General features: G+C 37.4%; 4 protein-coding genes across 17 annotated transcripts in view; 1 reads left to right on the top strand and 3 right to left on the bottom strand.

Moving 5' to 3' along the window:
- Positions 1–818, bottom strand: part of Ccdc125 (coiled-coil domain containing 125) — a 30,356-nt gene extending 29,538 nt beyond the window's left edge. For 2 of the 3 annotated variants that reach the window (XM_048806072.1, XM_015482277.2), the window contains exon 1: positions 35–818. The gene's annotated coding sequence lies outside the window, so the exon portion shown is untranslated. The remainder of the gene's footprint in view (positions 1–34) is intronic. The other variant, XM_015482276.2, reaches the window with a different exon arrangement.
- Positions 819–3,403: 2,585 nt separating this feature from the next.
- Positions 3,404–16,811, bottom strand: Ak6 (adenylate kinase 6). 2 transcript variants are annotated; one of them, XM_015482274.2, is made up of 5 exons: positions 16,448–16,811; positions 14,168–14,260; positions 8,407–8,465; positions 8,148–8,293; positions 3,404–3,914 (listed from the first exon to the last, which is right to left on the bottom strand). In XM_015482274.2, the coding sequence occupies exons 1-5, from the start codon at positions 16,539–16,541 to the stop codon at positions 3,722–3,724; spliced, it is 585 nt and encodes a 194-aa protein (XP_015337760.1). In that variant the 5' UTR covers positions 16,542–16,811; the 3' UTR covers positions 3,404–3,721. The 2 variants fall into 2 exon arrangements, with proteins under 2 accessions (XP_015337760.1, XP_015337761.1); XM_015482275.2 differs by lacking the exon at positions 16,448–16,811 and adding an exon at positions 16,284–16,410.
- On the bottom strand, positions 12,365–16,368 carry Taf9 (TATA-box binding protein associated factor 9). Of its 2 annotated transcripts, XM_015482272.2 has the most exons (3): positions 16,284–16,368; positions 14,168–14,260; positions 12,365–13,414 (listed from the first exon to the last, which is right to left on the bottom strand). In XM_015482272.2, the coding sequence occupies exon 3, from the start codon at positions 13,395–13,397 to the stop codon at positions 12,600–12,602; it is 798 nt and encodes a 265-aa protein (XP_015337758.1). In that variant the 5' UTR covers positions 13,398–13,414; positions 14,168–14,260; positions 16,284–16,368; the 3' UTR covers positions 12,365–12,599. The 2 variants fall into 2 exon arrangements, with proteins under 2 accessions (XP_015337758.1, XP_048662026.1); XM_048806069.1 differs by lacking the exons at positions 14,168–14,260; positions 16,284–16,368 and adding an exon at positions 13,831–13,848.
- Positions 16,638–22,002, top strand: part of Rad17 (RAD17 checkpoint clamp loader component) — a 37,027-nt gene continuing 31,662 nt past the window's right edge. For 3 of the 10 annotated variants that reach the window (XM_048806064.1, XM_015482269.2, XM_048806068.1), the window contains exons 1-4: positions 16,638–16,770; positions 17,932–18,056; positions 20,579–20,830; positions 21,282–21,365. In XM_048806064.1, coding sequence (XP_048662021.1) covers positions 16,755–16,770; positions 17,932–18,056; positions 20,579–20,830; positions 21,282–21,365 — 477 coding nt within the window. In that variant the 5' untranslated portion in view covers positions 16,638–16,754. Of the gene's footprint in view, positions 16,771–16,898; positions 17,294–17,931; positions 18,057–20,578; positions 20,831–21,281; positions 21,366–22,002 lie in introns of those variants that run through there. The other 7 variants (XM_015482270.2, XM_048806062.1, XM_015482271.2 and 4 more) reach the window with 7 other exon arrangements.

The raw sequence follows: 22,002 nt of genomic DNA, 5'->3' as shown, positions 1-22,002 counted from the left end.
AGGATCGCTCCCCCACCCCCCCAGGTGCGCTCACCGCGCGCCGCCCGGCCGGGTTGCGGACGCCGCCGCCGCGCGTCCCCTTGTCACGTGACGGTGTGGGCGCAGCCACACACGGGAAAAGCCGAAAGCCGAGGTTTCCCTGGTTCGCCAGGAGCAGTGGATCAGACGCGCAGCCTGCGGTCTTTGCGTAACCGATGCTGATCTTTCCAAATCCAACTCCAACTCCAACTCCAAAGCCCACTATGGGTAACGGACATACAAATAGTAGCTGGAGATTTAGAACAGGTCGAGGCGTGAGTCAAAAGTGAAATTAGACGGCTCAAGCGTTAAGTCACCAGGAGTCCGGCGGGGGAAAAGATGGCATCTGAGCTGAGTAGAGGCGGAGTTTGAAAAGCAGGCGGAGGGCCCGGTAGGTCAAAGGAACTACTGTAGCAAAGGTGTGGCAGTGGGAAGGATCAGATGGAATGGCCCCGTGAGCCTAGAGAGCTGCTACCGGGAACGACTTATTTCAGTTGCTTTTCGTGTAATTCCTAACACCCAACACGCTGTGGCAAATGGACAGACTTTGCAGTGGTACAAAAATGTGTCTGGATCTAAAAATTACACTGATTTAGAATTAAGGACTACTAATAAACTTTTTTCCTGCCGTAATAACCCTCTTTACCTTTATCCAGGTACAACCTACATTGCCCTTAATTATTCGCTCCCCTAAAGTGAACATATTATGTACATTGTAAACCAGACTTAGAAATGAACTTTTCCTGGGAGACGTTCTCTCACTACAGTGATTAGTATAATCTTGCACATAAATAACAGGCAGTTTATTAAAAGTGAACTCACGTGGGGCTGGGGTTGTGGCTCAGCGGTAGTGCACTCACCTATCACATGCAAGGTGCTGGGTTGATCCTCAGCACCACATAAAACTAAGTAAATAAAGCAAAGGTATTGTGTTCAACTACAACTAAAAAGTTTTTTTAAAAAAATGAACTGACGAAATGTCAAAATTTGCATAGTATATCTTAAATTTGCAGTTTATCTCCGGGGTATTTACTCACTAAACTTGCTCAAATGTAAGAAGCATATGTATTGGGTGAAAACAGTAGGCAAGGATGGAATCCTAGGTGGTGTGTCCTAGTTAACTATCACGTGGGTTCATCCCCAGTACTGAAAAAAAAAAAAGGGTTCAGAGGACTGGATAGTAATTATAAATGTCACTTATCATCTTTCTATGTTTATCCACAGTATGGAACAAATTAGATTATTTGTGGTACTTATTTAGTGGAATTTTACATAAAGATTAGGAATCCTTAAAAAAAAAAAAAAAGGGTGGAGGTGGAGCTGTGGCTCAGCGGCAGCGCACTTGCCTGGTATGTGTGAGGCACTGGGTTCGATTCTCAGCACCGCATATAAATAAATAAACATCTGTCAACAACTAAAAAGAAAATTTTAAAAAATTCGAAAAATATATTTTAAAAATAAAAAAAGGCAAGGATGTGATGAAATTTTTCTGGAATTAGTGCTGATGGATGCATAACCTTGTGAATATGCTAAACATAATTGCTCTGACCCACCAATTCCCCACACTCAAGAGAATTAAAAATATATTAATGGAATGAATAGACAAAATGTGATACATCCATATGATGGAATGTTATTAACCATAAAAAGAAACACAAAGCTGAACGTGGTGCTACAGGTCTGTAATCCCAGCTACTTGAGGTAGAAGGATCACAAGTTCAAGGCCAGCCTGGGCGATTTAGTGAGACCTTGTCGCAAAATAAGATAAAATGGGCTAGGGATGTAGCTCAGTGGTAGAGTGCCACTAGGTTTTATCTCTAGTACCTGCCCCAATTAAAAGAGAAAAAGAATGAGGTATTAGTACATGCTGCAATGTGGATGAAACTTGAAAATATGCTAAATAAACTACACACAAAAGGCCACATGTTCTCTGATTCCATTTATATGTCTAGAATATGAAAAGACACAGGGACAGAAAGATTAGTAATTGCAAGGGCCTGGGAGAAAGGAAGAATGTGGAGTGACTGCTAATGGGTCACTTTCCTTTTGAGGAGATGATGAAAATGTTCTGGCATTAGTTGTTTTTTTTTTTTTTTTTTAATAGATTTTTTTTTGAGAATTTTTTTAATATTTATTTTTTAGTTTTTGGCAGACATCTTTGTGGTGCTGAGGATCGAACCCGGGCCACATGCATGCCAGGCGAGCGCGTTACCGCTGGAGCCACATCCCCAGCCCTTCTGGCATTAGTTGTGATGGTTGTATAACCTTGTGACTATACTACAAAAGTTAACTCTACACTATTTTAAAGGGTGGTGGTGCTGAGGATTGAGCCTGTGGCCTCCCATATTCTAAGAACATGATTTACCACAAAGCTACACCCCCAGCCAGCCTGTACATTTTATTTTTTTAGTTCTGGGGATTGAACCCAGAGGTTTTACTACTGAGCTATATCCCCAGTCGTTTTTTTGTTGTTGTTGTTAAGACAATATCCAAGTTGCTTAGGCCCTTACCAAATTATTGAGGCTGCCCTTGAACTTGTGATCCTCCTGCCTCAGCCTCCTGAATCGCTGGGATCACAGGCATGCACTACCACACCTGGTGCCAGACTGTACACTTTAAGATGGCAAGGTTTACTGTATGAATTAGCAAAAAAAATAAAAAATAAAAACAAAGTAGGTCGATATTTTATAATTTCCAAATATCTTAAATGAAAAAAGTGTGCATTCTATGCTACTGTATTCTTGTTTTCTTTTTATATTTTTGATCCTGGGGATCGAACTCTGGGTCTCTTAATCACTGAGCTACACTCCCAGCCCCCCTACTTTTAATTTTATATATTTTAAGTTGTTGACAATGGACCTTTATTTATTAATATGTTCTGCTGAGAATTGAACCCAGTGCCACACACATGTCAAGCAAGTGCTCTATCACTGAGCCACAACTGCAGCCCTTACTGTATTCTTTAAAGAAGGGCTGGAGATGGGATTGTGGCTCTGTGGTACACCACTTGCCTAGCATGTGTGAGGCACAGGGTTAATCCTCAGCACCTCATATAAATACATAAAATAAAGGTCATCTACAACTACAAAAATATTGAAAAAGGGGGAGGAGAGTCCTGGAGACATGGCTCAGTGGTAGAGCACTATCTTGCCTGGGTTCAATCCCTAGCATGGGAAGGGGGAAGTATATTCACATGCTTTATAGGCATAAAAATCTCTGAATTCAGACACACAGGAAAGTTCCTAAAGAGATGTGACCTGGGAGACCTAAGGATGCTTGGGAGGGAAATCTACCTTCTAGTATATTGTTTTGTACCTTCTGAATTTTGTAAAGAGTACAAGTATTACTACTTCCAATCTTTAATTAAAAAAAAAAAGCAATATTCTGATGCTTTATTTTTTAATAAATCATCTGCATTTTCTTCTATAATAAGCATAAAGAATATCAACTCCTTTGGTCATTTATTATTCAGTAATTAAAGCATTAAATGACAATTTTTACTTTTAATATTATGTTCATATTAGACATTGTTTAGCTTTCATGTGGAGAAAGAGAGACCCAGGCACAAACCTTTACATTATGCACCTGCTAGGCCTGCAACATGATTTTAATAATATTATTTAATAATAATTTTAATAATATGTGGACAATTTCTATGAAGTGGGTAGAAAGGTGTCAATAAGAGTGACTGTAAAGTGGCCGGTCAAGTGTTATGATCTTTGACCCACTGCTCAATCCATTTCAGGATCTGATTTATATTATCTTCTAGATCTTCTGGTTTATTGCTGGACAGTTGATGCACAATTTCTTCTTTGTAGGATGCTATGGCTTCTTCATAAAGAACTTGAAAAATCTCACACTGAATGTTATCTTTTAATTTCTTCTCACCATAACCCCTAGAAGGCAAAGAAAGGTTAAGCAAACTAAAGGAATTAACCATAGTTTTAAGAACATACCAGAAATTGGACACTTTTTTGAATACATAAAAATAAAAATATTTCTCACAGCTGCATGCCTGTAATCCCAGCTCAGGAGGCTGAGGCAAAAGGACTGAGAGTTCAAAGCCAGCCTCAGCAAAAGTTGGGCGCTAGTCAACTCAGTGAGACCCTGTCTCTAAATAAAATACAAAATAGGGTTAGGCATGTGGCTCAGTGGTTGAGCGCCCTTGAGTTCAATCCCTGGGACCCCCCAACACCTCCCCCCAAAAATCTCTACAATCTCTTCACCTAAGGAAAAGGACTAGTACCTGTAAATTTGATACTCTTTTGATATGAGGGCTAAAATAAGTATACTTGATGAGACCAACATTTTGGTTTGCAATTAAACAGATGAGTACCTACTGACCTCAAGCCAGACTCTCAAGTATGAGATATATGACTATAACAATGGTCCTAGATTTCCAAAAGGATTAAGACAAAACAAACAGATGGCATATATAAAATGAAATATTTTATAAATACCATATACTAATTGTATACTTGATCATACAAATGTGTGTGGAATTTACCAATTCAAAAGGTATTGGACTGGGCGTGATGGTACACATTGCAATCCTAGTGACTAGGAGACTGAGGCAGTTCAAGGCCATCCTCAGCAATTTAGTTAGGCCTTAAGTCTCAAAATAAAAAATAAAAAGGGCTGGTGATGTAGTTCAGTGGTAAAGCACCACTGGGCTCAATCCTTGGTACCAACAAACAAAACAAAGATATTGAAAAAATGAACATAAAGTAACCTTTAGGTAAATATATAAATTAGCCAATTAAATAGCTAGTTAAAAAATTCAAACCTGAATTAGTTAGCTATTACAACAATCAAAATTAAATAGAGCTCCATAGAGATGTTTTAAAAATTTGGAGGGGCTAGGGTTGTAGCTCAATGTGAGCACTTGCCTCGTATGCGTGAGGCACTGGGATCCATCCTCAGCACCATATAAAAAATTAAATAAATAAAATAAAGATATTTTGTCCATCTATGACTAAAAAATTATTTTGAAAAATTTTGGATATATGCAAATAATATCTGATAAAGGACTTATATTACATGTATAATATATAAACAACTTATAAGCACATGAAAAGATGCTCAACATTTTTAGCTATCAAGTATGTACAAACCAAAAACAATGAACACTGTCATATTGGCAAAAAAAACCCAGATGTGGGTAAGAATATGCAGAAATTGTTGGAACCCTCATATATAACTAGGGTTAATATGAAATGGTTCAGAAACTTTGGAAAATAATCTGGTCATAATTCAAAAGGTTAATTATAGAGTTACCATATTACCTATCAAGTCAATTCTTCTATATCTAGGAGAAATGGACACATAATATTGACACAAAAAAATGTGCGCAAACCAAGTGAGATGGTGCATCTATGTAATTCTAGCAACTAGGGAGGCCAAGGGAGGCCTTGGCAAGTTCAAAAACACCATGGGCAATTTAGCAAGACCCTGTCTCAAAAAATAAAAATGGCTGGAGATGTAGCTTAGTGGTAAAGTATTTCTGGGTTCAATTCCCAGGACCAGGGGAAAAAAAAAAAAAAAGTACATAAATGTTCATAGCAATTATAATAGTCAACTTAAATGTCCATCATCTGATCCACTGAAATATTAAAATATATTAGAATATCATTTGATAATAAAATGAAATACTGATACCTGCTACAGGCCCTTAAAAACATTATGCTAAACCACAAAAACATCATGTATGATTTCATTTATATGAAATGTCTAAAATTGGCAAATCATAGATAGAAACCAGATTATTAGCTTCTTAGGATTGGGGGGCTGGGAGAAAATAATGAATGACTGCTAATGGGTATGGGTTTATTTCTTTTTTTAGTTGTAGATGGACACAATACCTTTATTTTATTTATTTTTATGTGGTGCACAATACTTTTATTCATTTATTTTTATGGTAGGCAAATGTTCAACCACTGAGCTACAACTGCAGCCCTGGGTTTTCTTTTTTTTTGGTACCAGAGATTGAACTCAGGGGCACTTGAGCCACATTCCCAGTCCTATTTTGTCTTTTATTCAGAAACAGGGTCTCACTGAGTTACTTAGTGCCTTGCCCTTGCTGAGGCTGGCTTTGAAGTTGTAATCCTCCTGTTTCAGCCTCCCAAGCTGCTGGGATTACAGGTGTGCACCACGGCACCTGGCTGTGGAATTTCTTTTTGAGGTGACAAAAATTTTCTAAGATTGGTTGTAGTAATAATTGCACAATTTCATAACATTAAAAATGAATCATATACTTTATTTTTTAGGTATTGGGGATTGAACCCAGGGGTGTTTTACCGCTGAGCTACATCCCCAACTCTTCCCTGCCCCCCCAGGATCTTCAAGGTTATATATTTAATGAGCATAAACATGGTAAATCAATACAGTTTGTATTTATAAATAACAGAACCCACCCTTTTTGTTATTTTGAGGCAGTGTCTCATTAAGTTGGTTAGGGTCGTGCTAAATTGTGACTCTCAAATTTCTGGGATTATAGGTGTGTGCCACCACACCCCATGATTTTTACACTTTAAGTAAGTGAATTGTATGGTTTGTGAAATTATATCTCAAAGCTAGATTTTGTTTGCTGTTTTTTTTTTTTTTTTGGTGCTTGACTAGATTGATCTCGGGCATTTTAATCACTGGGCTACACCCCAGTTCTTTTTTCTTTTTTGAAAGATAAGAGTCCAGGGTCCTGCTAAATTGTTGAAGCTGGTCTCAAACTTGTAATCCTCTTGCCTTGGTCTCCAGAGTAGCTGGGACTATAAGCAGGTGCTACCATGCCTAGCACTACTAGGTTTTTTAAAAAAGGTTGATAAACTTTATAACTTTTTCAATTGTTAAAAAACAAAAACACAACCGGGGTTGTGGCTCAGTGGTAGAGCGCTTGCCTAGCATGTGTGAGGCACTGGGTTCGATCTCTGGCACCATGTACAAAATAAGCAAATAAAATAAAGGTATTGTGTCCACCTATAACAGTTTTTAATGAAAATGTTCAATGGTTTTAATTGAAAGATACACATGTATCATATGATCTCTATTACTTCTCAAAGAATTTTCTTTAAATTGTTGTGTGTGTGTGTGTGTATGCATGCATGCTAGGGATTGAACCACATGCTAAGTACATACTCTACCACTGAGCTATACCCCCAGTCCCAGTACTCATGGTTTTTCACTGCTTTTAGAAAAAAGATGAAAGTTTAAGGTCTAGAACTCAACCAACTTTCCCTATATATTTGCTACTACAGTTCATTGAGCAAGTATTTTAACAAGTATCACATCCCAAATAATGGTCAGTCAGGGTTGACTGGAGTCAGTGAGAACTATAGATTCTGAACTTGACTTCAGGTAAAATTTTAGAGTTTTTGTTTGAGACAGCCCTGTAACTTCCTCTGGATTCCCATATGCCCACAGCTTGGCTGAAAAGATGGTAGATCCCAGCTATTCAGGAAGCTAAGGCAGGAAGATGGCCAAACTTGAAGCCAGCTCAGGCAACTTAGTGAGACCCTGTCTCAAAACAAAATTTCTGAAAGGTAGCTCAGTGGCAAAGTGCTTGCCTACCATGTGCAAGCAACTGGGTTTGATCCCTAGTATCCACCCTCACACACAAAAATGGAAAAAAGATTTCTCTAAATATTCCTTTTTCTGGTTAAATCTGATGCTATTAGTGGAATTAACTCAAATATAAAGATTATGAAAAGTGGAATTAACTCAAATATAAAGATTATGAAATGTTGATTTATGATGTTAGTGTTTCATAAGCTCTCCCATTCCTGATGTGGAGATAATTTGAATGGCTAATTTTCAAGCAAAGAACATCATTGGTTTAGCTCTCTTCCTTGGAAGAATTGTATCAAGGAAAAAAACATGGTTAAATGGGTTTCCCACATATTTTATTCAATCAAATTGTTAGCTAAGATATGTAATTTACTCAGAAAGTACTTACCTGTCTTACAAATGTATCCATCTGTCTTAGATTCCAAATGACAGTACTACATAGATTTGGTGAGACCAAATAAAGTGGCCACATCTTCAAGTAAAAACTTTTTTTCATGATAATTTCTGCCAATTTCAGGAATTCAAATAAAAGTTTATATTATACTTTAAGAAGTAGATGTTTTCTTTCTTACCTTGTTTCAAGTCTTTTGTACAATACACTGTTATCTGTTCTCAACACAAAAACTATGTGAAACCAGCGTTCAGGGAAGAAATCACAACCATGGTAATCAACAATAGTTCCACCTTCTCTCATTTGGTTTTCTAACTCATCAACTACCTGTAAAATATGTTTAAAAAAAAAAAAGAGAGAGAGATAAACACTTCCTAAGAAAAATGAGAACAACTTTCCTTTTAAATTAAATAAGTGCATACTTGGAAAGTCATACTTACTCTATCTTCATCTAAAATGGGACAATCATACTCTTCATCATAGCCATTATATAACTGCCCTAAAAGAGATTTATATCAGCTTATTAAAAATTTCTCCCACCACACTGGAGATTGAACTCAAGAGTGCACTACCAGTGAGCTACATCCCCAGTCCATTTTTATTTTTATTTTGAGACAAGGTCTCAAAAGTTGCCCAGGCTGGCCTTGAATTTGCAATCTTCCTGCCTCAACCTTCCCAGTCACTGGGATTACAGAGGTGCACCACAGTGCCAAGTTTACCATGCAGTAATCTGGAATAAATGCTAAGGTTCCTTCATATTTTAATTCCTTGGCTCTAAAAGGCTTCTGAACTCTTTTAAAATATATGCTATCTAAAATAGACATTTATACCAACATTAACTTTAGGAATTGAAGTTTTTATACTATAATGTGGAAATGCAAAATTTCTTAAACAATTTTAATGTATTTTAATGAAGAAGTATAGTCTAAACTTTTAAACATTCATTTCCAAAACCATTTATCAAATACATGTACTGGTGACTAAAGAGATAATGAAGTATATAGTGAACAAAATAAACAAAACACACTTCCCTCAAATAGTTCACAATAAAATGGGAGAAAACAGACAAGTCACCTGGAAATCATGCTAAAAGAGGAAAAACTTAAAGCTACTTCAAAACATTTCAGTTGAAAGCCAAATTTATAGTTGTCTATACACAGGATCTTAATACAGTCAAGATCAAAAAACTCGATTAAATTACTTAAAATTAGAAAATTAAATCAATTTATCAAAGTTCCATGTTTATTTTAAAAATTGTTATATATATTATTTGTAGAAAACAATTGTGGGGCCAGTTTTACGATAATTCTTACCTTAAAAGACCTTTCTAGATTTTTTTCTAATATACATTTTTAGTTGTAGACGGACACAATATATTTATTTTTATGTGGCGCTGAGGATCAAACCCAGCGCCTCATATGTGACAGGCAAGTGCTGCACTACTGAGCTGCAACTCCAGCAACTCTACATTTTATTAAACTATAAAATCATGTTTTAACTATCATCCTAGAACTTATACTCTCAAGTAGAAGGTATTCTTTAATCATATTGGAATACTAGATTCTTTATTTTCCTGCTGCTGCCAATACCTCCTTTGGAAGCATATTTAACCCCATTTGCCTCAATTCAACAAGCTTATAACTGTAATTAGTTTCAGTTAGAAGTCAAATTTATAGTTTGGCTATTATGAACAATTAAGTTTTTTGTAAGGCATCTACTGGTAGAGAATTACATGTATAAAGACATGGATGTTAAAAATACCCAGAGGATTTGAGAATAGTAGTATATTGCGGGTACATTGAAGTGGAAATAAGAGAGTGGCTACAGGTAAGACTGAAGGTAAATTGTAGTGCTTGTAAGTATTATGTAAATAAAAAGTTTAAATCATGCCATTTTCTACTACCCTTACCCTTTTCTAAGGAAATCAATGAATATATAAAAAAAGAGACACTGAAGAGATTTAATAGAAAATTCTAGGCACAGTACCAATGATGGTGGGGATGGGACAAGGGTACTCATAGATGTCTCAAGAGAAACTATCAGATTTAGAGACTAAGTAGATCTGTGTGGAAGCAAGAATCAGGAGTGGACAACAAGAGTCAAGCACTTCAGAGCATGTGTTTTAAACATACTAACTTGAAGGTGTGTGCCTGGGAACTATCCAGATGGTTATGTCTAATTAGTGTCTAGAAATTGGACTGTTTTCATTATAAATCTGAATTATCAATATAAGGGAGTTGCTAGTCCTAAGTGAATGGGATTACCAGTGGGAGGGAGAGGAGAGGCCAATGGAGGAATTAACTTTAAAAGCTTCTGGTGGTAGCAATAGGTAAAAGTTAGATTTAGAGGGAGTTAGAGCAGGGATTTACCATCTTTTCTGTAAAGGGCAAGAGGCTTTGCAGGGCTTCTTTAGCTTGAGTCATACAAATAGAGCAGTAACTTGTCCACTCCTGGGTTAGAGATAAAAGATTATAAGCATTGGGCCTGAGGCTGTAGGTTGTACAACATGCACGTGCACAAATGGATCCAGTGTCACCATATAACTTTGCCTAGACATAACCCTGGGATTAGGATTAGGCTATGTATACTGATTAAACCGATGGCAGGAAAATTAGATGCTTATATGACCAAAATAACTGCATACGAGAAAAGACAACAAGTAGGGAGGAATCAGAATGGGAGAACAAGAAAAACATTCTTAGCCATTTCTGCTGCTCCACAGGCTGAGGCAGGAGACTGCTTGAGCCCAATCTCTCTAGAAAGAACTTGTCCCCTTAAAAAAAAAAAAAAAAGGCAAGGAATGTAGCTCAAGGGTAGAGTACTTGCCTAATACATGCAAGATACTGGGTTCAATCCCTGGTAAACACCCCCGCCCCAAGCATTTTTATAGTAACACAGGTAGGATTCCCAGAAGTTTTAAGAAGCTTAATTCCCCAGTTAATTTTTCCTGCCATGGTTCCAAGTGGAGTAAAGATTCAAACAATAGAGCAATTCAACATTATTATGAGGGTGATAAGTTCTCACAATGTTTTTTTAAGCCTTGTTTCTTGACAGCAGGGTCTCTCCATCTATATACAACAGATATTTTGAGCCTGGTAACTCTGCTATGATGTGGGAGACAGGGATATCAAGTGAACTGTAGGGTTTAGCAGAATACCTGGCCTCTACACACTGGAAGTTAAGTAGCAAACCCTCACCTTCCTTCCCCAAGTTGTGATAACCAATACCCTACAGTATCTTTAAAAATCCTAAAGGGAAAAACTACACCTCCCCTTAAGAACCAAAGCTTTATATATGATTGCCTAGTTTTTCTTAACATATACCACCACTTTAAAAAGGTGGGGCGGGAGGCTGTAGGAATAGCTCAGTGGTAGAATGCTTTTCTAGCATACACAAAGGCCCTGGTTTGATTCTTGATGACATAAATGAAAAAATAATAAAAAACTAAAGTATGAAAGTGAGGGCAAGCTGGGCACACATGTAATCCCAGCTACTCCAGACTAAGGGAAAAGGATAGCAAGTCTGAGGCCAGCCTAAGCTATTTAGCAAAACCCAGTTTTAAAATAAAACAGGACTGGGTTTGTAGTTCAGTGGTAGAGCTGCCCTTGGGTTCAACCCCTAGTACCACCAAAAATAAACTCTTTAAGTTTTAAAAACTATAACCTAGATACGAGACCTGAATGAAAAATGTGTATGTCATTGGCTTACAGTACAAAGAATATGACAAAGATTCTCAAAACTGAGTTGAGAAAAGGGGTAAGAAAAAAATTGAACTTCTTTAAAAATGGGGGGAGAAAATGGAAGATGCCAAGGGTCCTTAAGAAAAGGAAGGGGCTGGGGTTTTGGCTCAGTAGAGTGCTCGTGAACCACGAGCAAGGCCCTGGGTTCGATCCTCAGCACCACATAAGAATATAGCTAAAAGGGTAAAGGATGGGGGGAGCCTGGAAATTGGGCAACTGAGGAACATAATAAATTCAAGCAAATAAGGACTGTGAGATTTGAAGCCAGCCTCAGCAACTTAGCAAGACTGTAGGCAACCTAATGAGACCCTGTCTCTAAATAAAAAACAAGAAGGGGGCCTAGGGATGTGGTTCAGAGGTTAAGCACCCTTGGGTTCAATCTCCAGTACAAATGAAAGAAAAAAAAAAAAGAAAAAAATCAGTCACTGTGAATAAAAATCCTGCCCAAGAGGTCTCTCCAAAGGAATCACAGGAATACTTCAGCAATCTGAGATAACACATAAGGATGACTTACACAACAGAGATTATAATTTAAACATCTGAAGACACTACAGGTGACACTTTAGTTGTAGTAACGAACAGACTAACTGGAAGCTGTTACAACCCTTATTCCTTATGCCAATGAGGGAGAAAATGCTTGCAAAAACACAATTGCCAATTGCCAAACAAATCAATTAACAACTTTATTTTTTACACATAAAGGCTGATGAAAAACCATTACTGGTCCTATTAAAGAAAATTCAACATTGCAATTAAGAATAAAAACTATTATTTACTCATTAAATACTACTTAAGTTTTCTAACACACAACTTGAAAACATCCAGCATGCTTCTTTAATTTCAGTACAATGGATTTAAGACCAAGTTTACAGGTTACATGCATCAAAGCCAGATTACAAATTATCATAGTCGTCGTCATCATCATCATCATCATCATCATCATCGTCACGTTTTCTTTTCAATGCATTTGATGATTCATTGGCAGTATTTTGTGAGGATACCATATTAGTAGTAATAAGAATGTTTTTGGACCCAATTAATGATGGATTAATCAGAACATTCTGAACTGCTGATGTTGCAGGAATTGAGGCTTTTACAGCAGGGGACTGTGAAGTAGGCATCTGTACTGTAAACCTTTGCCCTGTTAGAGACATTGGAGTCCCTACCTTAGTTGAAACAGACATGGTTTGTGGGGTTGGTGTGCCTAGTGTGGGAGTACTTGGTCTGCTAGTAACTGAACCAACACTTAACCGTGGTACTGTTATTCTTCCTGCAGAAGTAGATGCTTTCTTTTGTAAAGACTTGAGCCTATAGTTTGGAGCTGTTAGGCAATATCTATCAGGAGGCAATCTAGGACCCGAATATGGCTTGATCAATGGCAAAGGGGTTTGATTTCTTTGCCTTGCAATATCTAATAAAAAATCTCTCGGGGGAGGAGAGGTAAAAGACTGGTCAGCTCGACACTGGATTGCCAATCGCACATCATCTGCATCAACAGTAGCTTTCTTAGCATGGCTGGAATAAATTTTAGCATCATCTAGAATTGTGGTCACATATCGGAAGGCAAATTCCAACATCTGATTTATAACTCTTGGCTCATATTCTGTAATCCCCATATCCTTCAGGATTTGTGCCATCATCTGTGCATCTTTCGGCATGCTCTTGGGAGAAGCCATCTTGCCAGACTCCATGATATCCGGTGATCAAACTTTAGATCATTTGAAAAAAATATGCGCATTAGATCAAACCAAAATACTTTAGCAGCAACTGTTAGGAACTTAAAATTCTCTGAAAATGTTAAAAATTTAAAACTACACTCAAAATTTAAAACATGTTACATCATTTTAATGAAGCATACTTAAAGTTTGCTTTACTTAAATGTACTGAGATCCTACTCTGTATAAACTGCAGAATACAAAAAGACGAAGACACAAATATGTGAGTGATAAAAGATTAGGGGAAAACAGGGTAAATTAAGTAAAAACATGCACCCTTGTGGGAATATACATAGTCACACAGGCATGCAACTAAATACCACAGGACAGTCACACTTTACTAGTGAATTCAAAATAATCTGTCCTTCCAGTAAGAGCAATATACTCACTATCATATAGATATGCTTACCACAATCCAAACCTTTGTCTGCTCAACTCGAAACATTCTTCCTCATATTCAGATTTCATTTAAATCTAATCTTATATTCAGATTTCATCTAAGTCCAATTATTACTGTTTACAGGATTGCTAGAAATTTTGTGGGAGGGAAGGGAAATAGTCAAACAGGGCATAGCTTTGAACACTTAATGTTTTTTATTTATGTGCGTTCCCAACACGGCATAGATTTCTTAACAATAGTTTCCTTCTATTTTTTGTACACTCACAACACCTAGTGGTAACTAGCACTTCACTGACTATTAAAAAAAAAAAAAAAAAAAAAAAACTAACACCAAAATGTCCCTTACCTTCTTGAGCTAAATCACCCACATTAATGTATTTCAGTCCTGATCTTGATGCAAGTTCTTTGCCTAGTGTAGTTTTTCCAACCCCTGGAGTACCTGTAAGACAAGCCACAGAAAAATACTGTTCATGAGATACTAGACTTCAGCTGCCTTCTGCCCTAAAAGTTCTTAATAACTGATATTAAAATTTCCCTAATTAGCAATCCTATGTGAAGATACACCATGACCTAATTTCTCAGAGATGACCATATGTGAGAATCTCACTTGATGTATTTGGCATAGGTTTGAGCGACTCTTATACCAAAATTCTGCCTGCCACCAACATGGAGCTGCCCAGAATAAAACCAGTCATCTCCAATATATTACCATTGTTATTTGCTTTAATAATAAAAATAGGAGTAAGAAATCATTCATGGTATGAAGGACGTCTCATTACCCCTGAGGACTCTTTATTCTTCCCTAGAAAGAACCACTGTAAACCAATTTCTTACATTATCGTTGCAAAAGTCGTATACAGATATGTATTATACATCGCTCTTTACCTTCCCCTTCTATATTGAATACAATTATATTCTAAGATAAGTGCATAATTTTCAGCTGCTCAGGTTTAATGCCACTGAAATGATTAAATCTGAGCATTGTAATTAAAGGAATAAAATCAAGTCTCCATATGCTTAAAGACAACATGATTGAACTCTGGCTCAACGTATTTTCAATAAAATGCAAGCACAAAATTTTTTAAAATATGGCTTAAAAAGCCAGGACACTATGTCTGACCCATGCAAATTAGACGTTGTAAAATCTCCCCCTTAAGGAACTTTTTTTTTTTTTTTTTTTTGGTACTAGGGATTGAACCCAGAGCCTTTAATCACTGAGCCACATACTCGGGCCCTTTTGTTTTACTTGGAGACAAAGTCTCACTAAATTGCTGAGGCTGGCTTTGAACTGGGGAATCTTCCTGCCTCAGCTTCCCAAATCGCTGGGAATTACAGGGTTTGCGCCACCACATCCGGCACCTTTAAGGAATCTTAAAGGCTAAATATTCACTGATTGAGTGGTTAATCTGCGGCACTCAGAAACTGGCAAGACTCGCGTGCCGCCAACAAGTTTACGAATTGTTAAATGATAAAACTTTATGATGGGGTTGTAGCTCAGTGGTAAAGCGCTTGCCTAGCATTTCTGAGGCACTGGGTTCAGTCTCAGCACCACATATAACAAAATAAAGGTCCATCCACAACTAAAATATATATATTAAAAAACTTTTACTGCTTTATTTTCACAAAGATACTTCAACTTTTGTGTATGTTGCGATAACATATACAACCATTAGATCTTTGAGTATGGTCCTATTAACTGTTAGGACTTAATGAGTATTCTTAGAGTTAAATAATAAGCGAAGATATTGTTTAAAATTACTACGCTGCATTTCAGTTCCCTTTACTGATAATATGCACCCTGAGAATACCGAGAAGAACCCCACACGCACACCTACACGAAAAACGACCAGAGACGTTCAGGAGACACCATTTTTAACATTAAAAAACAAAAAAAAAAACTCCGATACTAACTCAACAAAACATATACAGTAAATTAGTCACACCACTCCACAAACATCTGAATTCATTTACCAAAATCGAATCTGAGGAGTGTTTGTTTCTCAGATACAAAGGAGAAAAGAGTCGACCCAGGAAGGCCTACGGAACAAGCCACCCACCATTAGTATATCTACGAAGACCAGATACTCTTACATCACCTCAATAAAAACCCAGACCCAACCTTGCCAAAGAATCGACAATCCATTTCACAGAAAACAAACAAACAAAAACCACCAACCAAAAGCCAAAATACAGATTCGAAAAGACGAAGCAGCCCGCAAGACGGAGAGCCGAATCCGTCTACCTCTCCACCTCACCGAGGAGCGACTGGCCAACGGAATTAACGTTCCGCGTCCCCTCCCCCCTCCCGCAACGGTCGCGAGGACCCGGTCCTCAGGCCCCAACGACCGCCACGCCACGCCACGAGGCCCTCAACTTGCCCGGTCTGGAACACTTGCAGTCCAGGGCAAAGGCCAACCTTGCCTGCCCCTCCGCCCAGCCCCTTCCCGGCTGCGCGCGCTAACCGGTGAGCAGAATGTTCGGTAACAACATAGTCCTCCACAGCTACCACACAAGCGCCTAGGCTCACGCGCTCAGCGCAGTAGGGAGAGGAGCCGGAAGCGGGAGGCAGCTGCAAGCGCCTGGAGCCTTGGGGTCCTCGAGGCCCCGCGCAGCGTTGTCGACTCACCTCCGCAACCCAGCCACTGACTATTATTTACGTGGCCTTTTATGACACGTTTCCATTGCATGATCGCATTCAGAGGCACAACTCCGGTCTGCATTTCGGGTCAGGCATTATGTTGGGTGCCTAAGTCACTTTCTCCCCTGGTGGCCCCTCCCTTCGAGCTGCGTCGCAGAAGCGTCGGGCAGTCTGGAAGGTCCCCAGGAGGCGGGACCTCCAAAAGGCTGGGTGCTGAGCGGGAAAAGGAACTGGAGGCTACCCTTCCACCTGGAGAAGAGTCTGGGCTCCTCGGTTCCTTTCCGCCCAGGAGGGGATGCAGCTCCTAGAAAGTAAGACCGCCGCGGCTGCGGCTGTATTTCTTATATGTCCTAGAGACTCGAGGCCATCTCTGCCTTCACGCCTGCTCGGCCTCTCGTCGCTCCTCCTCCTGAACCGCCCATCCCATTTGGGGATTAGAAGGATGTGGGGGCCGAGCTCTGACCTAGAGCGGAACTTGCGAGTCCGGCTCGTTGCTGGTTGCTGAGTTTTCTGGGAGTGAATGTCCGATCGTTTTGCCCTCTATGTAGTATGTGAGATGGTGGTAGGTTTGCTAGAAGTAGTCTTGAAGGTCTCTTCTACCTGTGAAGTCTGTTTCAAAAACCTGACATCGTCAGGGACAGTTACCTGCTTTTTAAAGGAGGTGATTGTCATCTTTTTTTCAAAGAGGAGACTCCTGACCTTAAAAAGTCCGCGTCTTCTATTTCGACCTGCCAACTGTTTACAAATATTTTTTTTTCATCAACATAATTTTTTGAAACTTTACAATCTAATCGGGAACTGTTTAGGTGTGCGAGGTGAACAATTTGTTTTCTGGTATGTGGAAGTGTTTTACTTTATAGTTTGTGTGTGCCTCCAAACCACAAAATAGTTAAGCACATCTTCGAATGTACGGGTTTGTAGGCTTAAAAGTTTCCTAGCTAATTTACTCAATTCACTAGTTCATAGAAGCATTAAGGAATTAGGAAAGCTGAAAAACACCAAGAAATTCTATAATTACATGTTCAAATAATGAAGACAGTAGTAGAAATAATTTGCAGTAGGATTTAAATTAGTTGTCCAAACTGAGTGATAGCCTGAAATCATTGTATTTTCCTTTTTTGAAACTTGGAAATGAACTGATTTGAAGTGGAAAAAACTTCAATTTTCAGCATAAAATTGCTCAAATAGGATTGTCTTATTTTTCTTTATGACAAAAGTAGGTGCACAAATATGTGGTTTTCTGTTTAATATGTCACTGAGTTCACATGAAAAATTTTATAACAGCACAAATAGTTATTTGATACAGTCACAGTCATTAAATTTGAAACTTATTTTAGCATTTTGATCTTATACATTTACTACATTATCTCTCACTAGTTGTTGGTCTTAAAGGTTATTATGTTGATTGTATCAGTATAAAATGACTACTATAAGTCTGTATTTACAGTTCTTTTTTTCTTTTTTGATTTGAGGTGTTTTTCTCCCCTGCCCAGGTGAATTATACTTTCATGCACTACAGGTTGTATACTACGGATGGAAACTATTAAAGTTTATAATGTCAAAAACTTTTCTTAGACCAAAGGTATCTTCCACAAAGGTATGAAACACTAAAATAGCCATATAAAAATTGCCTAAAAAGAATTACAAATTTTTTATATGTTCTTAATGATTTAACATTGCTATAAAGTAATGGTGCCCAGTGTTTGTTGTAGTTAGTGATCTAAATAGTCTAGTCATAAGTTATGAAACTGTACACTACAACCACAAACTTAATTTTGAAAAAGTTTTTAGAATCCCAGTCACAAGAAAAAGGCTGAAAACTTTTTAAGGAAAGAGCATAAGTGGAAAGATAAATGAGTGGTATTAGTGGTATTAACCACAGGCTCTGCCTCATGTGGTTCTGTATGTCAGTTCTCAGCAAAATTGTTTGGGTGTGAATGGGGGTCAGACAATATCATGTTCAATCAAGGTAGCAATTTCCCTATTGGTGGCTCTGATTTTTTTCTGATCTTAAATAAATGAGGCTGTGTCCCCCCTCCTCCACTCCAGTTGATGGGAGTCCACCTTGTGTAAAAAATAAAACTTTAAAATATAAAGAATAAATCAGAATTGCTATAAAAGGTTTTAATTATAACAAAGAATTGTTTTCATATACTTTTAAATATAGTGGAAAGGCAAAAATGATACTATCAGAGATAGTCTTTTGACTAGGAGGAAATATGTTGGGTTACTGTGATTTAAATTTTTTTCCAGTGGTCTTTCTTCTTTACCCACTGCTGTTAATATTCCTAACCCTCTGTCTTCAAAGAAAAGTGAAGTGTAGGGGATGTAGCTCAGTGATAGAGGGGTTGCCTAGCATGTGTGAGTTCCTGGGTCTATTCCCAGCACCATCAAAAAAAAAAAAAAAAAGACCAAAGAGTGACCTAGCATTCATAAAACACTCATAAGCACCAAATTGCTTCCCCTGAGCCTACTTTTACTCTAGCTTCTGGTTCTTTTTCTTCTAGAGAGTTGCATTATCTAGTAGACAGCTCAAATTGTAGCTATATCAGTAAAACCTTTTTAATGCTCCAGAATAGTTTTAGGTTAAAACTTTTTATTTTTTTTTTAAATATATTTTAGTTGTTGATGGACCTTTATTTTATTTATTAATTTATATGTGGTGCTGAGAATCGAACCCAGTGCCTCACACATGCTAGGCAAGCGCTCTACCACTGAGCCACAACCTCAGCCCTAGGTTAAAATTTTTTAATTCGGCATCTTTATATGCAGTTAATAAGGATTTTAAGGTCAGTCTGGTAACACATACCTGTAATCCCAATGAGGCTGAGGCAAGAGAATCACAAGTTCTAGGCCAGCCTCAGCAATGTGGCAAGGACCTAAGCAATGTAGCAAGACCCTGTCTCAAATTTTAAAATAAAAGGCTTGGGATGTGACTCAATGTTTAAGCACCCCTGGGTTCAATCCTTGGTATTAAAAAAAAAAAAAAAAGATTTTAAAGAAAAGGAAATTATGAAGAGAAATCAGAGAGGTCAGCAGTTTTTATAGACAAGAAGAACATGAAATAGAATTTACTGATTTTCCTGCTCTATTATTCTAGTACTCTTTTTTTTAAAATTTTTTTTAGTTGTCAATAGACATTTGTTTTATTTATTCATATGTAGTGCTGAGACTCGAATCCAGTGCCAGACACATGCTAGGCAAGCGCTCTGCCACTGAGCCACAACCCCAGCCCCCCAGTATTCTTTTCTTCATGGGTGTTTCTATTACAAATCTCATCTTCCTTGGAAAGCCTGTCTCACTTTAAAAAATTTTAGTGGCTTCATGCACTGAATAAAAATAGTGCTGTTATAATTGTAAATGTTAGTATTAGAATCTTCACCTTTGTCTTTTTTTTTTTTAATTTTAATATTTAGTTGTAGCTGGACACATACCTTGATTTTATTTATTTATTTTTGAGGCGCTGAGGATCAAACCCAGGGCCTTGCATGTTCTAGGTGAGCGCTCTACCACTGAGCCACACCCCAGCCCTATTTTTGCAGTCTTAAGGTTGATATGTATTATTTGAATTATGAAATGGTTCTTAGTTTTTTAATATATTAACCTGTCAGGCAGAAGTGTTATTCTTCTTACTGCTATATCTAGTTAAAATAATATTAATTATTTTGTTCTGCTTTTTTTTTTTTTTTTTTTTTTTTTTTTTTTTTTTTTTATTTTTATTTATTTTTTAGTATTTGGCGGACACAACATCTTTGTTTGTATGTGGTGCTGAGGATCGAACCCGGGCCGCACGCATGCCAGGCGAGCGCGCTACCGCTTGAGCCACATCCCCAGCCCCATGTTCTGCTTTTTTAATAGGTCATTTTAGTATTTATGTTTCAGTTATCCAAGAGTTAAGAAAAATCATTCTTTATCCTGGAAAGATTAAAATTTATATATGATATTTTATTTCTATTAATTGTCTATTAATGTAACAGCAAGTTTTATATAAAAATAATTTGTGAGATTTTTATTTTTTAATTTATGAATATTTTCTTTTTAGAGTAGTTCAATTATATAGGGAAAAGATTGAAAAAATGTGATAATGGTTAACATAGGGTTTTTTTTTTTTTTTTTCAGGTAATAGACTGGGTAGACCCAGCATTTGATGATTTTTCAGAGAATACAGTTGTCTCTACTGCAACACCTTTAGATGTGAATAACTCAAGTCATAGAAGAAAATATGTGCCTCCTGCATTAGAAAGTAGCAGATTTCCAGCTAGAAAAAGAGGAAAGCTATCTTCCTCAGAACAGATTTTTGGTCTAGAAAACTCAAAAGAATATCTTTCTGAAAATGAACCATGGGTGGATAAATATAAGCCAGAAACTCAGGTACTAAATAGCATACAAAGATGTCTACATAATTTAATTTCAGGATGGATGGGAAGGAGAGGAATGTCCATTTTCAAATTTTTAGTTATAAGAAACTAAGTGAAGTAAGGAGAAAAAAACAAATTTCTGGATTATTTTTAATGTTCTAAGGCATTTTATCAGCAGTAATACTCTGTCTATTCCCTACCTTAAATGTATTTCTGGATTTTCAAAAGTTTTATAATTGCAGACTTATCCAAAATTATACAGTGATAGCAGTATAAGGATAGAGTTTTTTCCAGAATAATCTAAAAATTCAAGTATAGTCCAAAAGACTCTATTCCAATATAGCATGTTAATGTTTTACTTTTTTTTTTTTTTTTTTCACTAAAAATGTTTAGGTTAATAGGTGCTGATATACCAAAAAATCAATGAGTTAGAAAAAAAATTTTAACTGAAATTTTTATCTTAGCATGAGCTTGCTGTGCATAAAAAGAAAATTGAAGAAGTTGAAACCTGGTTAAAAGCTGAAGTGTTGGAAAGACAATCAAAACAGGTAATTAAATAAGAAATGTGTTTTAAAATATTTTAACATTAAAACTGAGGCAGGAGGATCACAAATTCATGGCCAGCCTTGGCAACTTAGCAAAATCCTATCTCAAAATGAGAAATAAAGAAGGACTGGGAGTGTAGCTCAGTATTAAAGCTCCCCTGGGTTCAGTCCCCCCCCTCCACCGAGCTGAAAAGGAGGGGAAGGGAATTAACGTCAAATGTTTCTCTGACTTAACAATATGTCGCAAAAAACTAATATTCCCTGGTGTTGTGGTGATGCCTGTAGTCCAAGAGACTTGGGAGGCTGAGGCAGAGGATTGCAAGTTTCAGGTCAGCCTCAGCAACTTAGTGAGGACCTAAGCAACTTAGTGAGATTCTGTCTCAAAATAAAAAAGGATTAGAGAAGTGCCTCGGTGATTAAGCAACCATTGGTTCAATCCTGGTACCAAAAACAAAAAGCAAAAGAAGTTAGTCTTTTATGATAATTTCATTTAGGTAAAATCAGACAACCTCCAATAGAAAGTTTCCTGACTTAGGAAATAAAGGTCCTAAGACTCAGATACTTGGAGTTTCCCCCTTGATTTGTACCACCTTTTCCTTCTACTGTCCTATCATCAGCAATAAGGCACAGTAAGCTGATT

This window comes from Marmota marmota, unplaced genomic scaffold, assembly GCF_001458135.2.
Source record: "Marmota marmota marmota unplaced genomic scaffold, marMar, whole genome shotgun sequence".
Classification (NCBI taxonomy): Eukaryota; Metazoa; Chordata; class Mammalia; order Rodentia; family Sciuridae; genus Marmota; species Marmota marmota.
Note: the sequence above shows the minus strand (reverse complement) of the source record. Positions and strands in the feature narration are given on the sequence as shown.